At 31.8% G+C, this 24,667-nt stretch overlaps 1 protein-coding gene across 1 annotated transcript in view; it reads left to right on the top strand.

The window, feature by feature from the left end:
- The window catches only part of Nckx30C (solute carrier family 24 member Nckx30C), a 124,539-nt gene that overhangs the window by 88,258 nt on the left and 11,614 nt on the right, over window positions 1–24,667 (top strand). The window contains exons 4-6 of the mRNA XM_068764351.1: window positions 11,251–11,450; window positions 20,494–20,632; window positions 22,674–22,926. Of these exons, the coding sequence (XP_068620452.1) occupies window positions 11,251–11,450; window positions 20,494–20,632; window positions 22,674–22,926 (592 nt within the window). The remainder of the gene's footprint in view (window positions 1–11,250; window positions 11,451–20,493; window positions 20,633–22,673; window positions 22,927–24,667) is intronic.

Here is a 24,667-nt window from a genome sequence, read left to right as displayed (position 1 = left end):
CGATGCACATCGCCAGTGTAAGCGACGGCTGTCGGGGCCAAAAGCGTCGATCATAGACTGATAAACGCGGCATAGATAGGCCATCTATTTGTTGAACCGACATAGTTAAAGACGGGAGCATTCGCTGAATGCCATTAACGAAAGACCGGCAATCGTGTCGATCTTTAGGGGCAGCCTATACCTTGTAGTAAGCATCAATCGGGTTAATTATTATATGTATTTATAAATATATTAATTATGAATAGTTACAACAAGAGCAAAACAATACATGCTGAGCTTAGTTTCGTATAATGTTATACAAATTTAAATAAGTTTGCTTATTGCAGACGTATACAGCCCTGGCCACAATTACGCTAGTTTATATCTAAACGTTTACCTAAATCTAAATACGAATGAAATAATACACGAACAATCTGTGTTAAATTAATAATAGAGAAGATTTTAGACTTATGGCGTTATTAAAAAAATGTTAATAATTTACGTATAGTTACAGGTGATTCTTAAAAGCATTTCCTATCTCTAAAAATGTCACTTATAACAAATTCATTTCTATTTTCTTTCTCAGGTTAATAGTATATTATATAAAGGTAATTTTGTCGTTTATATGTATTATGTTTCTTTTTAATCAATTCTCTTTAAGCTATAGCATTAACCCATTCAAAAATATCCCAACGCTTATAAATAATCGTATCAAAGGGGCCGATTGGGGATAAAAATGTAAATAGCATTAAATTCATTATCATTTTTGTTGGTTGTGTGGTATGTGTATGTATATACATATATATGTATATGTATATACATACATGTATATATACATATGTTGGGACACAGTTTTTCAAAGAAACAATTTACTTCGTAAATGGCTGTTTCGATCCTTGCGAGATTCATTTTACAACATCAATAATGCCAACAAACAGTACATTGCAGTAAAACTCTCATAAATGTAGAACAAAATTTTAAAAAACATGTAATGTATTATACATACAAAGTTAGTCAGTATAGTGTGTCATGTCGCATACTCGCTTTTAAAATCCCGTTGTACTAAAAAAAGTTAACATTATTACGAGGCAAATATCAAAATTTTAAAGTTTGACAAATATTTCAAAACGTATATTATTTAATATATTTCATGCGCCTTTTCACTGTGGTTTGTTTCCTGGAAATTATAACAAAATTCATTCTGTTCTTAACGATAGTTTGTAATTAGTATAAATGTGAATACGCCGTGTAAGTCTGGTGTAAAATAGGTCCACCGCATTTACTCTCTCGGTTATTGTACGCGGCGACAAAGGGTTCAATTTTCATAGGATTCCACACAGTTTTCCCACTAAGGGTAGCGATTGTTTTATATATCCCACAATGGATAGTTTATCTAACAAATCGGTCTCTGGTTCCCGGCGGTCTCACTGTTGGTGTGGGCGGAGCAAGACCGATCATTGTGACGTTCATTGGGGAAGATCTGAGCCTTGCATTGGGCGTCTATTGCCTTACATGAATAAATATAAGACAACATCATTACCACATAAAAATGACTAAATCTAAACTACAACTTGAGAATGACTGTATCGAAGTCATACATCTTATTTTTATGTTTACTAATGCTTTGTAGAAATTTTATGAAAAAAAAAAACTATTTCCAGTGCGACTTGCATTTGTGATGCACAATAAATAAATGACAAAGACAGTCGTTTAGGGTGAGTCGCACCAAAATGTAAGTTTTTCAAATGGTCAATTGAACGTTGCCAGTTTTAAATATATTTACGCACTTATTGGTGCAGAAATGAATAACTTAATGTTCAGTATCGAAACTTACTACCATAAGCAATAAGTTTTTAAATAAACCTTTTTTTAACTGTAAAGTTTAGAATTGATCATTCATTGTCAGCTAGAAGAAGTAATTATAACAAACAGATGTTTTGGATACAAAGTCGTAAAAGGTAGCCGTATTCTTTTGTTCGTTGTAAATTTAAATGCATATCATTTTTTATTGGTATTTATTTTGGTAATTTATGTTAATAATTAATGCTGTAAAGTAGTTTGTTTTGATGTATGTTACATTTATTTAATAAGCATTTTTTTAATTTTAATTTATCATCTTTGAATTATTAAACATACAACTGTAAAAACCTTCCTTATTATTAATAACTATTAAATAATAAATAACATTTTTTTAGATTTCTGTTATTAAATAAAACTAATTTAATATATCTTAAATACACTAAAGTTTAAAATAAATATTTTTTAAATTACCTAAATGTTATTGTAGTTTTTTTTTCGTTATCAGTTTGATTTATTGTATATTATTTGAAGAATAAGAAGCCAATGCGAATAAAGAAGCATCAATCGAAGACAGCTAGGTGGTCTCGAGTATTAGTAATTTAAAGTACTAAATTTTCTCACGTCGGTGTACTTTTTATTGCTAAAACTTGCGGCTACATACACGGCGAGGGATCCCTTGTACCAGCTAAAAGAAAATTCAAATAAACAGCACGAAGAGAAATATTCAGAAGAAGAAATGTATTAAACCTTTAATGTATCATAATAAGTCAACACACTATCTTTGAACAGTGGTAATCCTATATAATTAATGCACAAAGTGTGAATTATGTTAAATTATTTCCCGAGAATTGTACGGCTCTGCTTGAAAATAGTTTAGTATATTATGAATACGTATATATTGCTAGGAAATCATTAAACTTAGTGTTTTTTTCCCTTAATAATCTTGTGCATGTACACTTTTTATTCTTGGCATCTGAATAAAAAACACAAGTACTTAAATATACGCTTTCAGAAGGAATTCAAAACATTGTAATGACGTTCAAAAATGTTTTCAATAGAGCTTGACAGCGAAGTAGAGCTCTGTAGGGCGCTGTGGAGCGCTGTCGACACACGTGCAATCGCCTTGACCTTTCAGTTCACTTCGCTACAGAACTGATGTCTGTTCATTCAAAATACAGCGAGTGAGGCGTCATTAGTAGAAACATGCAAACTCACATTCGCTAATAACATCGATTTTATAAACAGCTCATTTCGATATCTCATTAAAGTCAACCTTGCAATTTATATTGCCCGCACGAGAATAATTTAAACCTAATTACCTCTACACTTTGTCTTCTTTGGCAAAATTACACTAGACGTGCCAAGAATATGTAAATCCGTAGATAAAACCTTAGCAGTTTGGCTAAATGAACTGGCAGTAGGCAAGTCGCATAGTATGCAGAACAGATGCAAGCAAGGGTCTGTAGACTTCGGAGTACAGATCATGGAAGCAAGCGTTGAAGGTCCGCCAATAAGGACAGACCACCTTGTTAAGGTTGTCAGAAGACCCTAAAAGCAGGCCGCTTTTACCATCCTTATTGTAAAACAATAAAATATTGAACCTTTTCAATATTTCGTAATTAGAAATTAACTAAAATGTAATCTCCAATTTGCTATGTTGATATAAAGTTTATGTAAGTGTGTGCGTGCTTTGTATTGTTCCTATTCAGTCATAATCCTCCCCTGAGAAAAACTACAGGTTTATTTCCTGATAAAATGGAGAATATATACCGTTCAAATTTTGGTCATGTAGATTCACATTTCGTAAAATTTTTTTCGTAGAAAATATTTATTTTCTATCTATGGGTAGAGATATTCTTCTCCATTTCAGCTGATGACGCCCAATGCAAGGCAAGGCCTCCTCACCAGCGACTTCCAGCGACCTTAACTATGACCTCTTTCCCCCTAGTGGGAAGCCTACCCACGCCGCGGGGACTAACTCGTGGTCGCAGCTCGAAAACCTTTCGGTCCCAACTGCCATCGGTAGCCCAAACGTTGTGCCCGGCCCACTGCTAGTTCAAACGAGCATTTCTTCAAACTACGGCGGTGATCTTGTTTCTTTTGCGAATCTTCTCATTTCTAATTCGATTTCGAAATTCCGAGTGTAACCCTCTCTATCGCTCTCTAGGTGACAGATTGAGTACAGATAAACAGAATTTTTTTTGCATCTATCAAAGACTTGTTCTACTTAAAACAAAAAGAAATCGAACAAATAACTTCGTTTATAATTGACATTTTAAAAAGTGTTCCAGCGTGAATTGTTATATCTTAAATTGTAAAACATTTTTACCGGAACATAGTATAACTAGGTATCTATCAACAAGTAAAAATTGCTTCAGAATGACAGGTCATGAATTATTTAATCATCTTATAAACAATGAATCAATCTTTGATATCTGAAATGTAATTAATCATTCTATTGTAATGTAACACGAAGCGAAACTTTTGTTTCAGTGTTCGTTCACTCGATACTATAGAATAGATCCATGTTCAATAAAATTTGCCAAAGATAATTAAATAAGTACAGATATACTACTTTATTAATATATGTAAATTCAAGTTAATTTTTTTTTTCAAAATTTAATATATTACATGTCTCATTGATATCCAAATGTGTTTATGAGGGGAAAAATTATATCATCGTTAGCAGCGCATCGAAAAGGGGAAATTTCACAGAAATAAAATTATTCGCTTACGTCGTAAATACAGGCAAAGCTTAAATGAATATACATACTTTTATTTCGGGCTTCGTGTTGTTAATACTCCAAGATCTATCAGGAAGGTATACCTAGGAAGAATCCAAAAATTTAAAATAAATGCCTGAGATCTGATAAGAACAGATGACAACCTAACAACGCAACTATATAATCTTTTAAAAGAATATGTTGTTATATACTTAATTAACAAAAGAACAGCCTGTACATTTTTAAAGACATACCGCTTACATCTTCTATGAAATCAGTTGAAGCATAGTAACTCTTACTACGGATTAAATACATCCATTCATGATTGAAATCCCTTCAACCAAACAACTAAGGGTTTGATACTACTTGTATAGAGCGAACAGTCAAGCTATGGAACAATCTATCGGCTTCGTTGTTTCCAGCAAACTATAACTTAGGAGTCTTCTAGTCAAGAGTAAATAGGTTTCTTCTAGGCAAGCGTGTAGCATCGTAGACCTGGTCGTCACTTAACATACGAAACAGAATTCAAATGCCTAGCCTTTAATGATTAAAATATGATATAAATATTTATTTTTACTATTGTAATGCGATAGTTCCATAAATGGCAGTATAAAATCTGCAAGGATAGATAGTAAACAATAGTTTTGAAAGCGCTTTACGAATAAATGTTATACAGGCTGATTGGTTATAGGTGTAAAAACTTTAAAGGGTGAATATGTAACTATATGTCAGCAAAAAGCCAGTCTATCACCACAAAAAAAACTTGTAGCATAGAATATTTATCGACATTTTTTTAAATACAACTAAAGTAGCTTCTTGATTTTTTTCCAGAATCCCATTGCAGAAATATATTCATTAGCTATAAAAATATTTAATAACTTGATGAATATAATCACATAAATATTATAGTAAATAAAAATTAATCAAAAAATATATGGTTATTTAATTTTTCTCGTAGAGGAACGAGTAAAAGTTTATGGAGAGAATAAATAGAAAAATAGCGGAGAGAATTATAAAATTCTATTTTCAAATTCAAATCATAAAAATATTAATCCTTAGCTATTAAACATTTGATATCAATCAAAACCATGATAAGGTTAGTTAAAATTTAACCTAACAAAAAATATCGTTAGAAATAAAACGTTAGAATAAAAATATATTCACTATATTACCAGAACCCTATAGTCTACTAAATAGAAAACGTATCGTTGTTGATAGCGTTATTTATTATTAAATAATTAAGAATATTATTAAATAATTAAGAAAATTAAAATACTTTGTACCATTTCCTGTTTTTAATGCCCATTTAGATCGTTTATCTGTGTAAAAGCTTTGAAAGTGAATGTATCTCAACCGCTCAAATATCCAAAGAAAACATTTTCATGTTTTATTCTTCACGAATGTACTTTATCTAAACTTTTTTGTACTCGATAGTGGACATAATGCGAGTACATTGGTAAATTGTCGTAATTACATTGGTAACCAAGCTTTTGGAATTTATAACCTTACGTTGAACCTTTGTACAAACACAAATGAATTTAATTACAGTATGATTGGTCAAAGATGTAAAAAATTTTAAGATTTTAATCTCATTTAAAAAACTTTTATAAATGGTTCTACAAATAATTAATAACATAAAAAAAAAAACTTTTCAAAATTCCTTTCAATTTTTAATAAAATTAATTGTTGTTCACTTCTATACTTGCAGATTTTTTCCTGCCAGAATTATTACCCTGACGTATTTTAATACGAAAAGAATAATTAATGTAACGTATTTTATAGTGATCACTTTATACAGGCTGATTAGAAATAGCTGAAAAAGCTCCGACGCTTTTTGCTGAAAAATGAGCTACACATTGTCCCCTTTAAAACTTTTACAACGATATCTAATCACCCTGTATATTCTGTGATAAGTTTAAAATGATAAATTTGATTATCCGTGATGAAATATCAAATGAAAATCTAATCATAAATAGATAAAGTTTAATTTGACTTCTTAGTGAAGAAATTACATTGGCAAAGCTTCGCCAACTTAGATCACAATCGAAACTCCGCGGTAAGTACGCACGTACTTTGTGGATCTTATCTAAAACTTAGAGCGGATCTTATATCAAAGTTGGCGCGGATCTAGAAGTTTCCTACCGCGTCCACTGAAACAGAATGACGCAAACATTAGTAATCTGATTTTGAGTCATATAAACAAACGGGCGTATACATTGTAACTTTGCGTTTATGTCTTTTGTATGGAATTGTATAGGAGTAGCTTGCTGTTCTAACACTCTTTACCAATATTATCATTTCTGCCATAGAATGTCCACACTTCAGTTGTACATTGCCAATACCGATTGGAAGCGTCTTTCAACATCCTGAACAAGGTCACCTGTCCAATTTGTGATTAGATGACCTTTGCTTGCAGATCAACGGTGTTCACTCCGAAACCTTAGAACCTCTATCCTTGTTATTCGTCGTATAAACTCGTCACAAGTGTTATGATTTATATGTTAATCAGGATCATTGATAACGCTTTAAGTTGACAACACATAAATTACTATAAACGATTGAGAGATGGTTCCCCATATTCGTATATTCAAATCATTATCCTCTTAGGATCATTAATTGTGACAATTGTGTGATGGCATACATCGTCACAGTAAAAACGCTAGAAGAGCACATTATAGTGAAAACTAGATTTAATTAAGCTACTTATTGAGGTATCCTTCAACTTTAACCTCCGTTTCAACCGCACCATAAGAAATTCAGTCGAGTTTTTTTACATAATAATTTTCCAAATATTTTTAAACCAGTAATGAAAGCAATTCATTCCTATGTTTTATTATATAAAAACAATTCTTCACAATGTAAATTACTATTTAAAGTAGCACGAATTATCTTACCAGAAATACGTATTCAAACATTCGTAACAAAATAAAACATGATGATAATTAAAGTAAAATTGAAACACAAAAATATACGTTGAAAACATATGCCGTAAGATCTTTTATCGAAGTAATTTCTATATACAAATCTTGCAAAGGTCTTTTTAAAATTGCTATTGTACGTACAAAAACCCTTAGAAGGGGTTATTGGTAGCAAGATCAAACTTTTCTTAGGGTCTCGATCGAAAAAACCCGAATAATTTTTTAAAGCGAAAATATATGACACACCAGAAAGCGCAGTTCACTAGATAAATTGAAAGACGACTTTGTTAAGGTCGCTGGAAGATGCTAGATGAAAGATGCTCCCAACCGATCTTTTTATAATTCTTTGGGGGAGGCTTATGTACCAGACATAGGGACGGGTAGACATTTTACGACTGAAATCCAAGCCATTACGACATCATGTTTCTTACAATGGCGTATTTCATTTTCTTATTTGACAAGATCGAATCAGGCTCTTCATTCCTGTCATCGGAAGACGCAGAATGAAGACCGCTTCTAATCGGTTCTATTGTAAATCTATGGGAAAGTCGGAAAAGCTGTCAGACATAGACAGTTAACGCCTTGCGGTTGTGACGAGAATGAAATCTTTTATAGAATTTTTTTCCATTTAGAACACTGATATAAAGTTAAAGTTATAAAATTCCTTGTATGATAAACAAACTGCACAATGAAACATTGATAGAACTTGATGTCAAGTGAAATGTCCTTAAAACTTGAATTCTGCCTACCACTTAAAACGTTACATCTCATTAGCCTTGCATTTTTGCTACGGCGCCCTTACACCGGAATACAGCAATACTTACATTCTATTGTTTTGTGACAAAAATAGACGCCGCAGTGAATTAATTCACGACGGCTTTTTGCAACTTGTGCAATATACATAAAAAGTTATAAAAATGTTAAGATATGTATATGTTTTTAGAATAATATCATATGAAAGCAATGAGATATCTTCTCGACAAATATCCTATAACAAATCTAAAGGTGAAGGTTAGCAACCAATTTATGTTACTTGTGATAAGTTGCCACAGGGAAAGTCAATCAACGAACCAAGGATATTTCTTTCGATGATGAGATTTGAGGAGAAGATTCGTAAGCGAACGAAAGGAGCCGACACGGCCCAACGGATGCTCTTAGAAAGTGGAGACCAAGTGTTGACAACAACCTTGTTAAGGTCCTCGGAAGAAGCTAAATACAGGCCTCTTTCTAATGGTCTTATTAGAATTTATTTAGAGGGAGGCAGAATGGTCTTTAATGGTAATCTATATCCGGCAGCTAATGATTGTTTAGGAGATATGATGTGAGAATCTTTCCATCTTGCAAAAATCACTTTTTTAATAAAGTAATAAGTACAGTAAAATGTAATCAAAACTTATTAATATTTTAAGAATCAAGAAACAAACGAAGCTACAATTAGGGAGAGCAAAAGGAAGAGGCACGGATTCTTCTAGAATCCGCAAATAGTCCGCACCACAATACAGCCAGATCTATTGTTGCGACGAGAGACCCAGTGTCAGCTATTCAACGTATATTTTATTGTATTCTATTTGTACAACTATAACGGCACGTCGGTTTGTTTGCATCTTATCGTACAGATGGACGTGGAAGCTTTTTTTCTATGTTCGTTCTTTCTGCAATACACATCGAACATATAGGTCGCTAAATACACGAGTTTACACATTTCTAAACTCAATTTAATGTTTAGGGATAGCCTTATTCTATGTTCATGACTATATTTGAATCAGCTAATGTGGTAATTCATTTATTTATATCAAATTGAAACGTAAGACTTCCACTCGCAAGGTGGATATACGATCTTATTAAAGTATCAAGACGCAGGCCACTCCCACTCGAACTTTTTGGAAATGCATACGTTCTCTGCATTACATTCTCTTGTGTCTTTGTTCGGTAGACATTCATCATTTACTAAAAATTTTACATTTAAAACCATAGTTAATGTTGTAAAAATTAAATCCAAAAATGTTTAGTTTCAAAAACTAAATGCATATTTATAAAGAAAATACTAAATCTTCTTAAATTATTAATATTAATTTGAACTAAAAATGTAGTTTTCACTAATGCTGATTTATAAAAACATTTTTAAAAAATCAACGAATGAATATAATGAAAGAAAACCTGATTAAAAACCCACTATCTTTATAGAGAACTTGTTTGAAAAACAGACACTCCTGTGCAGGTACAAAACTAAACGTTTAATAAAATATATTTTATATTTAATTAATCTAAAGCAAAATTAAAGCCAGACGGATTAACTTGTCAAGCAAAATAAAAAAAATAACTTTAAGTTCTTTTTCACAAGAGTTGAATAGCCTAACGGTTAAATATTTCAATTTGAAAAAAGAACAAGCAAAATTTTAAAGCATAAGCAACAAACAGTGAATTCATTTCGAATTTTAAAAATATTGAATTTAAATTTCAAAATCATTATAAATCATCCTGCTATTCGAACCATATAATTGAACGCTAGGAATTTTGATTTATTCGCGAAGTAAGTTATAATAAACAACCATTTTACTTTATATAAAAGATTTTGTTGTGCATTTCCAAAATTTATTAATTCTTTAACCAGACATGGTGTACAAGAACCTAATATATTGCCTAACAAATAAACACATTATTTATTTATTTATTTATCATCCTATTTACAATATTTTTAATGGCGACCCTAAGGTTATGCAGAGATAATTTGTGGGCAGCTGTCTAAATGTTATTTAAAGGTAATTAGAACATATGCTATTTATATAAATTGAATTTTTATTATAATAACTCATAAACACATACTTAAATATGATGATATATTATGTACTTATAATAAATTGCTATATATGTTATACACATTCGTTGAGATAGTTATATTAATTATTTTAATATTGTCTTTTTAATAATTACATAATTTACTTAAAATTTAATTGCAAATATTAATACGAGTATACTTTTAGCCTTAACCTATAAAAATGTCACGAAAAGTTATGACCAAAACTTTAAAACTCCGATTTCTAAAATTTGCCATCACTAGCCTAACAGATTATAAATCTTTTATTATTAATTATTAATATAACGTAGTGGCCCGAACCAAGATCCCGGAAGTGGTTCACGAACATAGTTATTTTAAAAAGGTTTGATACATAATTTAATGCCTACGAAGTGAAAGAATCCATAAATTCTATTTATTTACTGGAATAGAAAAATTTTAAATACCGTGTAAAAGTCACACGGTTTTTTTTAGATTGAAGGCTATGGAGAAGTATATAGTAGCGGTCTTAGGTGAGATCTCTGCGGTACCTCACGAGTGTAGTTAATATCTATAACAGTAAAGAGGTTTTTAAGGCCCCGGTTTTGGATGCCTCTATCATATTTTTGGGTAAGGGACTCAAGTTCGATTTTTTACTTTTGATCTTTTATTATTCACTCTCTCGTCCATCACAATTTCTTAATTTCTTCATCGTTCACATTTTCTATCATTCTCACAGCCTTTATTTACATTTCATTCACACATCGCCTTTTTTTTCGATACATTTCTTGCTATTTTAATGTTTACATTTCTCAATTTACTTTCTCTATTTTTATATTTCTTTACATTCCCTTCCATATTAAATGAGTGATATTTATTAATGAGATATTTTAGTTACGCCATTTAATACCACCAAACTCGGAGATGCTGTAAATGTGGATAGGAAAAGAGCATTGGCTATAAAAATACTATGTGCTAGCTATCTTAGGTCCTGGAACAGAGATCAAAATATTTTGAGACACTGTCTAAGATCACACGGTTCGTCTTTTGTTCGCAGGTAAAGTGGATGAGAAGGCTACGCAGCTGCACGCCATCGCGTCGCTGAGGGTGTTGTTGGAGGCTACCAGGCCAGCCGCGGGGGCTGCGGGGGCTGCGGGTGCACGGCACTCCGCGGTTGCCGCGGCGCAAGCCAAGGACAACCCGCAGGACCTGCCCAACGGGGGACTCGCCGACATCCAGTTAGATGCGATAGAAGAGGTAACGTAATAATAAAACACTTATTTTTTTAAACATAGGTGGATAGAAATCTCAAATAATTCATTCAATCATTAATCTGTATTACCAAATCGCAGTAGCACTAAAAAGGACAGACAAACAATGTATTGAAAGTGACCACTAAAACTGTGAACTTTTTTGTTTTATTATTTCGTTAAAGTAACAAAGGCCTCTGTCACTATGGCGTAAAAATATAACAGTCAATTTATGATATAAACCAATTTTACGTTCAATGTAATGCTATCAAATTAATTACATGTTTGAAAGAGTGAAAAAAATTACAATGCAAATATAACAATGATAAAGGTTCATACTTCTTCTTCCCACACGTGCACTCTATTTCTGCTTTCCGTCATTAACACTAAAGATGTATCTGATAACTCTACTTCAATGTTTTTACTTTTCCATTCATATTAGTTGTTTAACTGTAATGAATAGCTCTGACAATCGCTTTTATTTGCTTTAAAACCACTGAACTAACCCTGTGGTCAGTCTCATGTTTGAACCCACAGACGCCCACTGCAAGGCATAGGCCTCCACCATAAGACTGAAGGGATATACTATGTAACCTTCTCGCTTTGGTAGATATGTTCGCGGTGTCAGTGCGGTATTATGGTTCGCAGAAGACACTGCTTCCCAAACTTTGTAAACTGGTTTTTGAGCAATAGCAATCCTATATAATTAATGCACAAAGTGTAAACTATATAAGATTCTATCCCGGAAATCGAACCCGAGATCTACCATTGCATGTCTCGGGCTTCTATCGCTAGGCTGCCACTGGTTGGACCGATACCACTTTTTTTTTTATAGACAAGTTTCTTCTTAGAATTTGCCAAAAAAAATATCCTTTATAACTCTATTACCTTTCGCTATGTAATACCATATTGATAGATAAATTTTTAATGGAATCAGGCGTTACTTCGCGGAAGTCCATCCTAAGTAAGAAAAGGACCAATATTTAGCCACTTCCGCACATGCAGTGGTAATCATGCAACAAAGTGCACGATCCGCCAGCCCGCTGATAAATGCGTATGCGGCAAACAACGCGAATCACACAACCGCCACCGTCAAATCACTCAACACGTGTTTCAACCCTCCTCGGAGCATCTTCAGGAGTTATGTTACACCGATTAGTGCCAAACACAGAACACAGAGCACTCCTTTTCTTAGATAGATAAATTGACGCTTTTGTGATTTAAAAAAAAAAACTTAGTATATTATAATGTATAATAACACAATAGATATTATATAGGAATGTCATAAACTTTGCCGTAGTTATGCTAAAGTATTTTAGACAATAGTCGAGTTGCGGTCTTACGGATTTAATTTTCCCGGACTCAACCAAAAACCATTATTAACACTTAGATGTAAGAGCTCTTTATGAAGGCAATTACTTCTCCAAGCTTGCGCTTGAAAGAGTTTAATGGTTCCTTTGAAGTGTTATTAAATTCATATACTTACATTAATAGTTCACTTATAGATAAATCCTTTAAATTTATATTTAATTATATGTCAAGTCGCGGTAATTTTTAAAGCACTTAACTGCTTTACATACAGTATATTTTAGATGGGTTATATCACCTTAACTTCTAAACATAATATATGTTTCCATTCTTATTAATTCCAATTTTGAACTTTTCATTACTACATTAATTTTTTAAATTCCAAATTCGAATAACAGCTTACAATAATTTTATTTCATTTTTTAATAAAACCAATGAATGATTTTCATATTTTGATATTAAAATTTTATTATAAAGAGTGATTTATTATATAGGTAAAAAAATTAAAAGGGGAGAATGTATAGTGCGTTTGTTAGACTTGGATATAGACTGAAACGTAATGAAGACGATTTAATTAGAGTTACGTAAGGAAAGTAAAAGTAATTATGTTATATTTTATGTCCTTTAGAGAATTCAATTTATAAAGCTTATTTGTATAAAGCTCTAAGGCTTTTACAACTCTTTCCAATCAACCTGTACAAAGTGATCTGTCTGAAATACGTTATATTGATATTTTTATAGGAATAAGACTGGTCAATAACTTTTAACGTCTGCAGAAATAAATTGTAAACAATAATTAATGAAACGGTTTTATTTAGTTCGGCCCGTACGGAATTTATTTGTTTATTTATCTGGGTAAAAATTAGATATTGAAATTTAAGCACCTTCCCGCTGTCAGATTGATCTGAAATTTGGTACACACATTTAATTTAGATGACAATACAATATAATAAAATCAAAATGGCGGATTACCTACTTTTCTTTAACCCCCTCAAAATGGGTATCAAATGAAAGGGCTACACTAGTAAAACACGATGATTATGTCAAAATATCAAATTCAAGATGGACGCCGTTCCAATATGGCGGACTAGGTACATATTTTTCCTCAACCACCACAATATGGGTATCAAAAAACCGTTAAACTTAAAAGTTTTTTAAATGTATTTGTTTTAGTATAAGACGCACCTGTAAGTACTCGTATACTAGCTGCCACTACGGAATTTGTACTATCAAAAGTTATATTAAAGTCAAATGAAAAAAATATAAACCATAAATTTAAATTTACTTCATAATTTTTTAAAGGTCTTGTTAAAAAACGAGGATTACTTACAAAAATAAATGGTCTATCTCGTTCAATGCAAATATTTAATGATGATGACATTATATTTTTATTTGGAAACATTCGATAATACGTTGAAGCTTCTTCAGTCAATTATCTATTTTAAATTAATTTATAAATATTTAATAAAAATATATCCATCGTCGACCAACCGATGGACGTTGGGGCCAAAAGTTTCTTGAATGGCGACCAAGAGCCGGTAGACGCAGCGCGGGTATTCTCCACACTAAGTGGATACCATGTCCACTATTTTCTAATGCCTTAAGGCATTTTATTAACAAAAGAAAAATGAAAAAGTGAATGCACAATATTACATTTGTAGTGGCCTTTATGAATATCAGTACTCTTTAAAAAAAAAGCATTATTCCTCATTCAAATTCAAATTCAAACGCTAATGAATTCGGACACGGACTGAGAACGAGTCGCTGCTATTGTTGTGTGGTCATCATTGTAAATTGTCTCTTATTCGTTCCACATAGATCACAATTTGCTTTAATTTGTATCGCCAACGAAGGGGAAAGAAATACGTGCTTGAGTGGTTTCCTACTGTCATCCGCAAACCGCGTATATATACATACAAATTCTTGAAGATAGAACAATACCGGAGCAATTTACAGCAAGTGAATCACATAATCCATTATGGCGTTACATCTCGTTCAGAAACTTTATCCCTAAATCAAACATAGTTTAACCTTTCCTTTGTTTTAAAACGCCACAGTGAAAATTAGTTTCCGTAACGTGACATACTTTGAACGAATGTAATAATATTGTTATTGTAAAAGTTTTAAATGGGTGACTGTATAGTTCATTCCTCGGCTCAAATCTTCTTAATAACCTTATATAAAGTGATCTCCTAACAGTACAATGTCTCTAGGGATGGTAAACAATAATTCAGTTTTAATATATAGGTTTATATTCGAATTTTGAAAATAAAAAATCACAGTACATAAAATGGCAAAGAATCCAAACTTCACCATGTGTAACATAAACAATTGCATGCAAAACAGTAATTAATATTGAACGCAGTAGTTAATTGATTTTTAAAACGCTTTTTCTTTCTAAATATTACTACGTTTTATATTATTTCTAAAACCATTGTTTTTTTATAATTAGTTATAACGTAATTATTTCAAAGCAAATGAGATATAGCACAACATTTTAAAACTTTTACATATAAAAACAATTAGTCCATATAAAATACTCCTACAAAATACTTTTATTGTTTATATCTATTTACTGACGCTACAAAGCTACTCGACATATAAAATAAAAACAAAAACAAAGCGATGATTGAAGCTATTATATTTGACTGGATATTTTATAATAAGAACAAATATCCGGTACAGGTCTTAAGAAAATAGAAAATGGCCGTTTCAATTCGGGGAAAGTGGGTCAGATCTTGAACAAATGTCGCAAGCCAAGGGTAGGCAATTCGTGCCGCCTAGATAGAGACCGTGTACAGTTCCAAAGATTCAAGTTCAAAACATCGGATGCGGTGAATTGAAACATTTGCAACATAGCCCTTAGACAGCGGTTGTAATGTAAAATATATATAGCTTATAATTATTAATTAAATTTATTTTGGGATACGGATCCAAAGTGTAAACACATGGACGTAGTCACAGAGTAAAAGAATGTCTGCAGCCTTTTGAACACCAACTGGATTCGAATGACCCACTCTTGAGAGGTCTGAGGATATCTTTAGAGAAGGCCTCCATCCGCAAAGGGATTCTTAGAGATAGTTGAATCGACAAATTAATTATATGATTAATAAATAAGGTGTAAAATCGAAACTAATATTTATAAAAAAAATATAATTAAATTGCGTTACTAAGAATTATAACACTAAATGGTACTTAAGATTTATCTGATTGTATTTTTTAAATATATAACAAAAAATTGTTTAAGGTTTTAATCTACATTATAAAATAAATCTAATTCATCTAGATATTTCCTTTTATTTATTTTTATTTCTTTAAAATACTTTTTACGCGTTCTATGTATATCAGCGAATTTAATACCGAAGGCATTGTCCACCAGTTAGGTGGTGCAAAGATAAATTAATAAAGGTAGTCGAAACAAGTAATATCAGACATTTTATAGTTGCAGACACATGAGTAATACTAAAAATAAAAATAAGCTTGTACCAACTTAATTTCGTCTTCACAATTTAACAAATCTTTCATGGGTCGAATCTACAAATTTACTTAGTCTTGTCATAAATATTTTTACAAAGAAAAACAACATTTTTATTGTACGTAACGTTTATTACTATTATAGGAAATTAGTTTAATGCATTGATATAAACTGTTATGGATATATATAGCTTATACCAAATCGTCACCATTAGCTGCAATCGTTTTTTAAACATTGAAGCCTGAAGAAGTTACACTTCACTGCCTTGAAAAACCTTCAAACGTTGGCTGTTTTTGGGACCCCGAATTATCACGGCGGTTGAAGCAAGCGTTACGTTCTAAAACTGACCATAAATCATAATCCAGTAAAGGATCAGGGTTAGATAACAGCCAGTCTTCAGCTCGTGTGAATCCCAGAACATTCGTTTCTAACCAAGATTAGGTGGATCGAACTTTATGATCTGGAAATATATATATAATACTAATATTAACTTTATATCTCACATTTTGGACAGTTTTTTCTAACATCAATCATTTTGCTTTCCTTTTTCCACTTGGTAGATCTAAGATAATGATATTTCTAACTTTTATTAACGAAACTATATCATTAGATATAAATTTCAGACAGCTGCAAACTAGCTATAAACTTATGTAGGAGTATGACTCCTAAACATTATTCTATTAAATCATAAAATAAAATAAAAATGAAATACCTTTTAAGTAAAACAAACGTAACCGTCAGTCAGTAACATATTTTTTTACTTAATGTTATTAAATATATTCTACAATTTATGTTTAAAAGATAATTTAACATAAACTCAAAATCTTATTGTTCTATCTATGTTCAAATGTTTTAGATATATATCAATCGTAGATACGTATATTGCAAAATAATAATTTCTGATGACATAGTGTTTTAGTTTTTAATTTCAAAATAGTTCTTGTTTTTCATTTAATAATTATAGTTTGTGTATGTTATTGGATAATCTTTTTGGTCTTAATTAAAAGATTAAATTAGGGGTAATTTATTATTTTATTACTCCATCATTATCAATTCAGCCGTAGATCGCAGACAGCTGGACATTGATCTCCCAAACCAACAGAACCTGCTGGAAGCTGCCAACACTTTAACATCTATGTCATCTTTCCACCTGGTGGACGTCCAGTTCCATGCTTGCCAGTGGTCTTCACTCTGAACCCTGAAAACCATAGCGGCCATATGTTCTGTGCGCTATGATTGTCACTACCGCTTTAATTATCTAATCATTAAGACCACTGTTTTCCAACGTTGGGCCTAATCCTCGCGAGGGAGGGGGCCATGATCTTTAAAGGGAGCCATATCGAAGTGGACTAGATACGAGTTTAACCATTATGCTTTTATATTTATATACATATATATATACATATATATACATATACATATGTATATATGTATATATACATATATATATACATATATGTACATATATATACATATATTACATAGAGAGGCGTAAGAAATTTAAAAAGGCTAAGGGGGCATGCCATATGAAAGGTTGTAAAAATACTGCCTTAGATTATTTCAACATATATTCTCTATTATTTTTAAACTTTAAATTATTTGTAAACATTTAACAAAGGTTGAAATAAATATATTTTTTTTATATTTTTACATTAATTATGCCTAATTATTGTATGTATTTATAGTATTTAGGTTAGGAACAATTATCATACAATATAATTAAAGATTTAATCGTACAAATATAGTAAAAACTTCTACTGTAGTATAAAGGATTTTTAGTGGTAATATAGTGCGGAAATGTATTTTTCTACTGTTAAAGACATGATAAAAAATCGACTCTGTATATAGGGGCTCTTCTCAAAATAATTAACTAAATAATTCTCTTTGCATTAGCTTCAAGGATGCCATTAAAAAGGAGTAATAAAAATAAATTGTTATTTCATTCTTCTCAGAACGTATTCATGTGATCAGTTTATGTAATACAAAGTAGATAATATTAATAATAAATTAATAAAACAGTGAATGAAAATTATCAAACCAATAGTTTTATCAACCAATAAAATTACTTACAAAATAGTCAGTAATTTGTTTTTAATTCCTATCAAAAAATTTATCCGAGATTTTCAACCCCTGCGGCTATGTCACGTTATGTACCCACTATGTGCAGTGTACATTCCAACGTACCCACAGACTACACTCTCAAAAACAAATTTAACCAGCTAACCGAGTAAAGTTTTTATCCGTTTAAAATGTTACCAAGACTAACTTTGATAAAGTTTAACCAAATGCAAACATTCGGTTTAAAAGCAAACTCGACTCCGGTTTAAATACTCGGTTAGGTTAAATAACAGTGGTTCGGTTCACCCATAGTTTAATCTAACTGTAGAAAATATCTCGATTAATATTCTAACAACGCCATCTTGTTTATATATAGGAATTTTCGGCTATGACTTCGGAATGCATTACTAAAGGTTTCAAATGGATGTAACCAAGTTAAAATGCTAGTAGACGGGCAACAAAGGCCACAGAACAGATAGGTGCTAAAGCCTTAATGATTTTGGAGTGAAGAACACCAGCTGGCAGCTGTAGAACTTGTTAAGATCCTCGGAAGACGTGAGATGAGGAGGGTACAATCCAGCAAATTTTAGATCCGACGGTATAAATGGTACCCACTTCTCCAGGAGGTCAATAATGATTTGGCAAAAATCACAAATTAATCATAAAATTAATTAATTGCATGAAACAAATTAATTAAAATGCGATTTTCATTAAAAACACTGCTAAAAACATGTAATTATAAAATTACATTCTTAATTAAACCGCGCCAGTATTAATCTGTGATTAAATTTGCGATTAAGAAAGGAAGCAAAAGCTTTCTCAGTTCCGCTTTGTTTGCCGTCACTATGGACTACATTTTAAAAAGCAAATCCGCCCATTCCTCGCGGAGGCTTCCCGGCGGATTAAGGCATTAGCGTATTTGCGGACTCGGCTTCAGAAAATGAAGTGAGCGAGTTTAGTTCGAGGAAATATAAAACTTTTTCAGTTACGGAGCTGACATTTCACTATATTTCAGTTCTTTCGGTTCGGAGAAGATATATGCTTATTTTACTTACAAGTTAAACAATTTATTACCAATAGAAACACTTTAACAATTCTTATATATTTCTTTATTTATTTATAAATGTTTTTACCAACTCTACAACCTTTTTTAGTGATATTTGATATACAACACGAAAACAATGCCGGAAGAGCCCAATTTCTCGATATAAAAAAATAACTAGATTCAAATGAAGTTCCCCTGGCACCTGCAACTTAAAATACGCAACTACGATTGTAGAAAAGCGAAGCTCTTTAGACTGAGTCGGAATTTTTTTGTAATAATTTTCACAACTAATAAACGCTACATTTCCATGGTTAATCAAAATTAGTACCTTTATAAAGAAATACATATTCGCAAAATATATTCTCAAATTACCTTTACTCTTCGTTTATCGACCTTTTATTTATCTTATCTTCGGTTTTGTTCCATTTATTCTTGACCTGTCGCATTCCAAAAGAAATAATAATCCACTCAGAAATATGCATATATTATATACATATTTCTGAGTAATCACTTTATTTATAAAATTTAAAATAAACATATTAATTTCGCGAAAATTGAATACTACAACATTGCGATTGTTAAAGTACAATATATATGAGCTATAAATAAGTTATAAATAGTATAACATTAATAGATTAGAAATTAGTTTATAAGATATAAAACCAAAGTAAATTTATCAATCAAAACTATGTTTATTGGATAAAAATAAGTGAAACAAAAAAGCAAAAAAGCTATACTACCAAGTTTAATGCCATTCATTAGACGAAATTTATAGATGGGACGGATAATTTATATATATATATATATATATATATATATATATATTTATATATATGTGTATATATATATATATATGTGTGTGTGTGTATGTATATGCACATATGTTTACAAATTGCATGAAGTCCATATTGAAAATAGCAGACAAGAGTGTTAACTACAATAATTATTATTATACTATACTATATAGTAATAAAGTGTAGATATGATTTAGTGTAACAAATCTATGGAGACGGTCTATGTCCAACAATGGACGACTCAAAAAATGATGATGATGATGATCTCAAAAAATGACTTTTGCGGAGAGATGATTGAAGTGTATATATTCACCAGGTAAATTATAAACAAATGCATCAGTTTAAACTGATAAACCTTCGTGTGTTTCAGATAGGAGACCTGGAGGACGACACGACGCCGCTGGATATGTCGTGGCCCTCGGGCTTCCGTAAGCGACTGACGTACCTGTTGGTCGCGCCAATTGTCTTCCCCCTCTGGATGACCCTTCCGGACACACGGACTCCGAAAGGTATATCTTCATATACTCTTTAAGACTACCACTATTTCACTACCAATAGCAAATACGGAAACATGACTTTCGTGCATAAAGTCAACGTTGTATAAAGGAGAAGCAAGTCGGAGTACTTATATTTGGGGGGCGTAAAGAAAATATTTCTTTAAAATGTTATGACACATTTTTGGCCCTTTTTCCTATTTTTTTTTTTATTTTCAATAAATTTGTATGTTCTCGTAAGAAGAAAGGTTCAATCTTTTTATACCCGGGAAGCTGAAAATCCGTGCCGTGCAAGACAAAAAACTATTAATACTTAAAAAGCTGTAACATCGTCATCATTTCAGCTGTAAGGCTTTTACTGCTGCACTAAGCTCTCCTCCATAGATGTCCAATAACACCGGTTTCAAACGGCCTCTGACTAACATTTTTCAACCACCTTAACATTGTCATATATCCAAAGGAATCATATTTTTTTTCTTTGTAATTAAATATTTATAATGAACTAGCTGTCCATAAGTTCATAATGTCAAAATTCTTGGCCAATCGTGGTCCAATTCGAAAAATAAATAAAATAAACAGTATCTCAGAACCATCACTAATATTGTTTGCGCAGTGGTACATAACAATTTTTACTTGATTCTCATTTTCTCTTCATTTATACGGTACATATTTATTTTTCTCTCCGCACAATGACCTTAAATCATTTGCTAAGTTTTGTTGCATATTTGAACATATATTTTAAATTACATTCAAACACTTCACATAATACAAATATTTATAAAAATATACGTTTTCTTAAACAGAGATGTCATTGGTGTCAATTGGCTTAATAAAAAGCAGTATCCTTGCAGCTGGTTACTTACAAAAAATCTTAAAATTTCAGCATTCTAATTGAAAAATAAATCAGAAGATATCTCAGACAGAACTTTATTGCTGACTCTAAGTAACAACGTATCTTATCTAAAAGAAATATTACACAATCAGTGTTAAATTGCAATGATTTTAATTAAAACTTACTTCAAGTTAGTTAAAGTTTAAGTTAAGAAGCTGTGCTATAACTTTAAGTGTTACATCACCTAGAAGTCTCATTTCAAACAAATAAATATGACAATACTTATACTGCTGTTTTTTAAAGTAATGATTCCTACCTATTTATAAATATATAACATATTAAGAATTACAAATATTATAACAATTATATTATTGTTACGTTACATCAAACGCATAATATTCGTTACATTACCTTTATAACGATACATTTATTACGACTTCAAGGAATCGAATAAAAGCATCTTTGGAAGAGGAAATCCATAAATTTACTTCAAAATAAGTAATATTTCTAAGCGTGTTTAAGTTTAAGCTTTTTTGGATAATTTTCAAAAAATCCACGAGAATGTAAATTTATTACTTTTTTTGTATGTAATTGTAGCAGAGATATTGATAGTAATTTAAAAAAATCTAATCAATTATCGGATTCGTCAATCATTTTTTTTCCTTATGCTAAAAAACTATTTCTAATTTGAAATAAAAAAACGACTTTTTAAGAAACTGCGTTTTAAGATATTGAAGAGGGTCAAAGCGTATATAGGCCTCACTCAAAGATATCTATAGAAGGATTTACGATTATCGCCACACTTGGCAGGTGATTTGGCGATCGTAATGTGATATTATTTAGGCAGAGGATGCTGCTGCTCATCCTCTGGAAACTTGTTTGTGAACAGGTTTTAATCCTATATAATTATTGCACAAAGTCTGGATTATATATGATTGGAAACGAAACCGCGACCTACTATCGCAAAACTGAGTCATCTATAGCTGGGCTAGGATAGCTGGCTTTGTATAGTATAATGAAAAAATATTGAAGTAATCTCAGCCAAAAAAAAATGTATTTTGTATCTTATTCTGTAAAATGAATTTCGTGTAGAAATTCCAAAAAAAAAATTAACTAATTTTGTGTTAATGATATAATAGCTAGGCAGCGTTCCGGTATTTTTCTATCTAATATACGAAAAGGAATGATCATAGAAATAATTAAAAATATTTTTTTCTTTTGCAGGGAAAAATCTGTTCCCTATAACGTTTATAGGGTCGATAGTTTGGATAGCCTTTTTCTCGTATTTGATGGTGTGGTGGGCAAACGTGGCCGGAGCTACGGCGCACATACCGCCCGAGGTGATGGGCCTGACGCTGCTCGCCGCTGGCACCTCCGTGCCCGACCTTATCACCTCCGTCATCGTGGCCAGGAAGGGCTTCGGCGACATGGCCGTCTCCAGCTCCGTGGGGAGCAATATCTTCGACGTAACTGTTGGGTGAGTAACTATCCATTGCTGTATCAGTATAGAGTTATTTAACCCAATCTCCTTTGTAAACAGACACGAATGTTATAATAACTCATTTGATGTCAATTAATGTATTGTACTTCCTAACCTAAAAAGTTTATGCAAAATTATGATTACTCTATATTAAAACTGTGTATTTCCAGCTATTGGCTTGTCGCATTCTAATTGAAAAAATAATTACGTTATAAATATTTCAAAGTGATTGCTTTATACAGCATTATTGGAAATAGGTGTATAATCTTCAAAAGTGTGAATTTATATACTAGCAAATAAGTGATGTTTTAAAATTTATACTAGTATTCAGCATAGAGATGGGTAGCTCGCGTGCTAAAAACAAGAAAGATATATATCTTTGCAAAAGATATAATCTTCTCTATATCTTTATACTTAACGAGTCAATTTTCGTGACGACATCTAGTTAAGATTAAGAGAGAAAGAGATGGGCTTATATAACATGTCTGCTTCTCGAGTAAGAGTATTTATTGCGTAAATAACGTAAATATGTGTAGTTTTACAACTTACAGTTGTGTTAAATAGAAAATTTGTTTATAAAGTAGGTATAGACGTGCAAAGTTTTTATTCCGCTTTTCTGAGCTCTACAGATAAGATATAAAGGATACATTTTTAGTCTTAGGTACCTTATTCTCTCTCTGAACCGTCGTGAGCTAAATGGGTTAAAGATATAAAAGAGTGATACATATCCCAAGATCGAAAATGCCTTTATGTTTTCAAAATCCTAATCATTACTATTAACTAAAAAAACAGATAGTATTTTGTTTCTGAAGACTTTCTACTATAAGAAGTTACTAGTTAGTTTAGCTAGTCATCAGGGGCGGCTCTAGCTAGGGTAGCGCCCGTGTGCTATGAAACCCTGGCGCCTCCTAGGCCTGAACCCCCCCCCCCTCACCCTGCGGTTATAACTATTGACTTTACCGTCGTAACAAAAAAATTTTTTCATTTTCTAACAAGCTATTTTATAAGTAGGTGTAGCTTACAGTATGGTATAAGTTACGGCCATGATGATCCAAGACGATGCTCCTAGCTGTCTCAGGTAGCGTCGCGGGGCCTGTGTGCATTGCACACCCGTCACTTTAGGTTAAGCTGCCCCTGCTATTCCAATTGAAGCGATATATTACTTTATAAAGTATGTCTACAAATAAGTGTAAATCTTTAAAGGTATTCGCTTACAAATGAGCTATACATTCACTCCTTTAAAGCTATTTGTATAATCAATCACTCTGTATATATTTATTTACTAAAAACGTACGTGAGTAATACATATCTACGATCAATGTCGTCGTATTTTGGTTGTATAAACCGCTGAATGTCAAGCGAATAACACGACGCTCTATAATCTGTTTGGCATCAAAGAAATCACAAAACATGCCAGCCATTATCATAGCAACGACTTTAATAGAGGTGGAAACTTCAGGGTCGGCTGCAATGCTTTCATCGCGTGCTCCGCGATTGTTAGATAGTTCACTTCTTACGTAATAGCTCTTGTTTTATTTAACAATAGATTTCCGAAGTAATAAATTGCGGTCGCTACATGTGCGGTCACAAGGCCGTGCAACACCTAAATTGGCTATTTAATTAAGCTTTTTTATCCCGTAACCCTTGTTATAACATCCACTTTCTGTAAATATACATGTATATATAACAAATAACAATTAACCGTATTACATTAAATAAATAATTTATTTTAAACTAA

Source organism: Battus philenor, unplaced genomic scaffold (assembly GCF_028537555.1).
Source record: "Battus philenor isolate CCGP_79_NKW_IND1 unplaced genomic scaffold, ilBatPhil1.0.hap1 SCAF_19, whole genome shotgun sequence".
Lineage (NCBI taxonomy): Eukaryota > Metazoa > Arthropoda > Insecta > Lepidoptera > Papilionidae > Battus > Battus philenor.
Note: the sequence above shows the minus strand (reverse complement) of the source record. Positions and strands in the feature narration are given on the sequence as shown.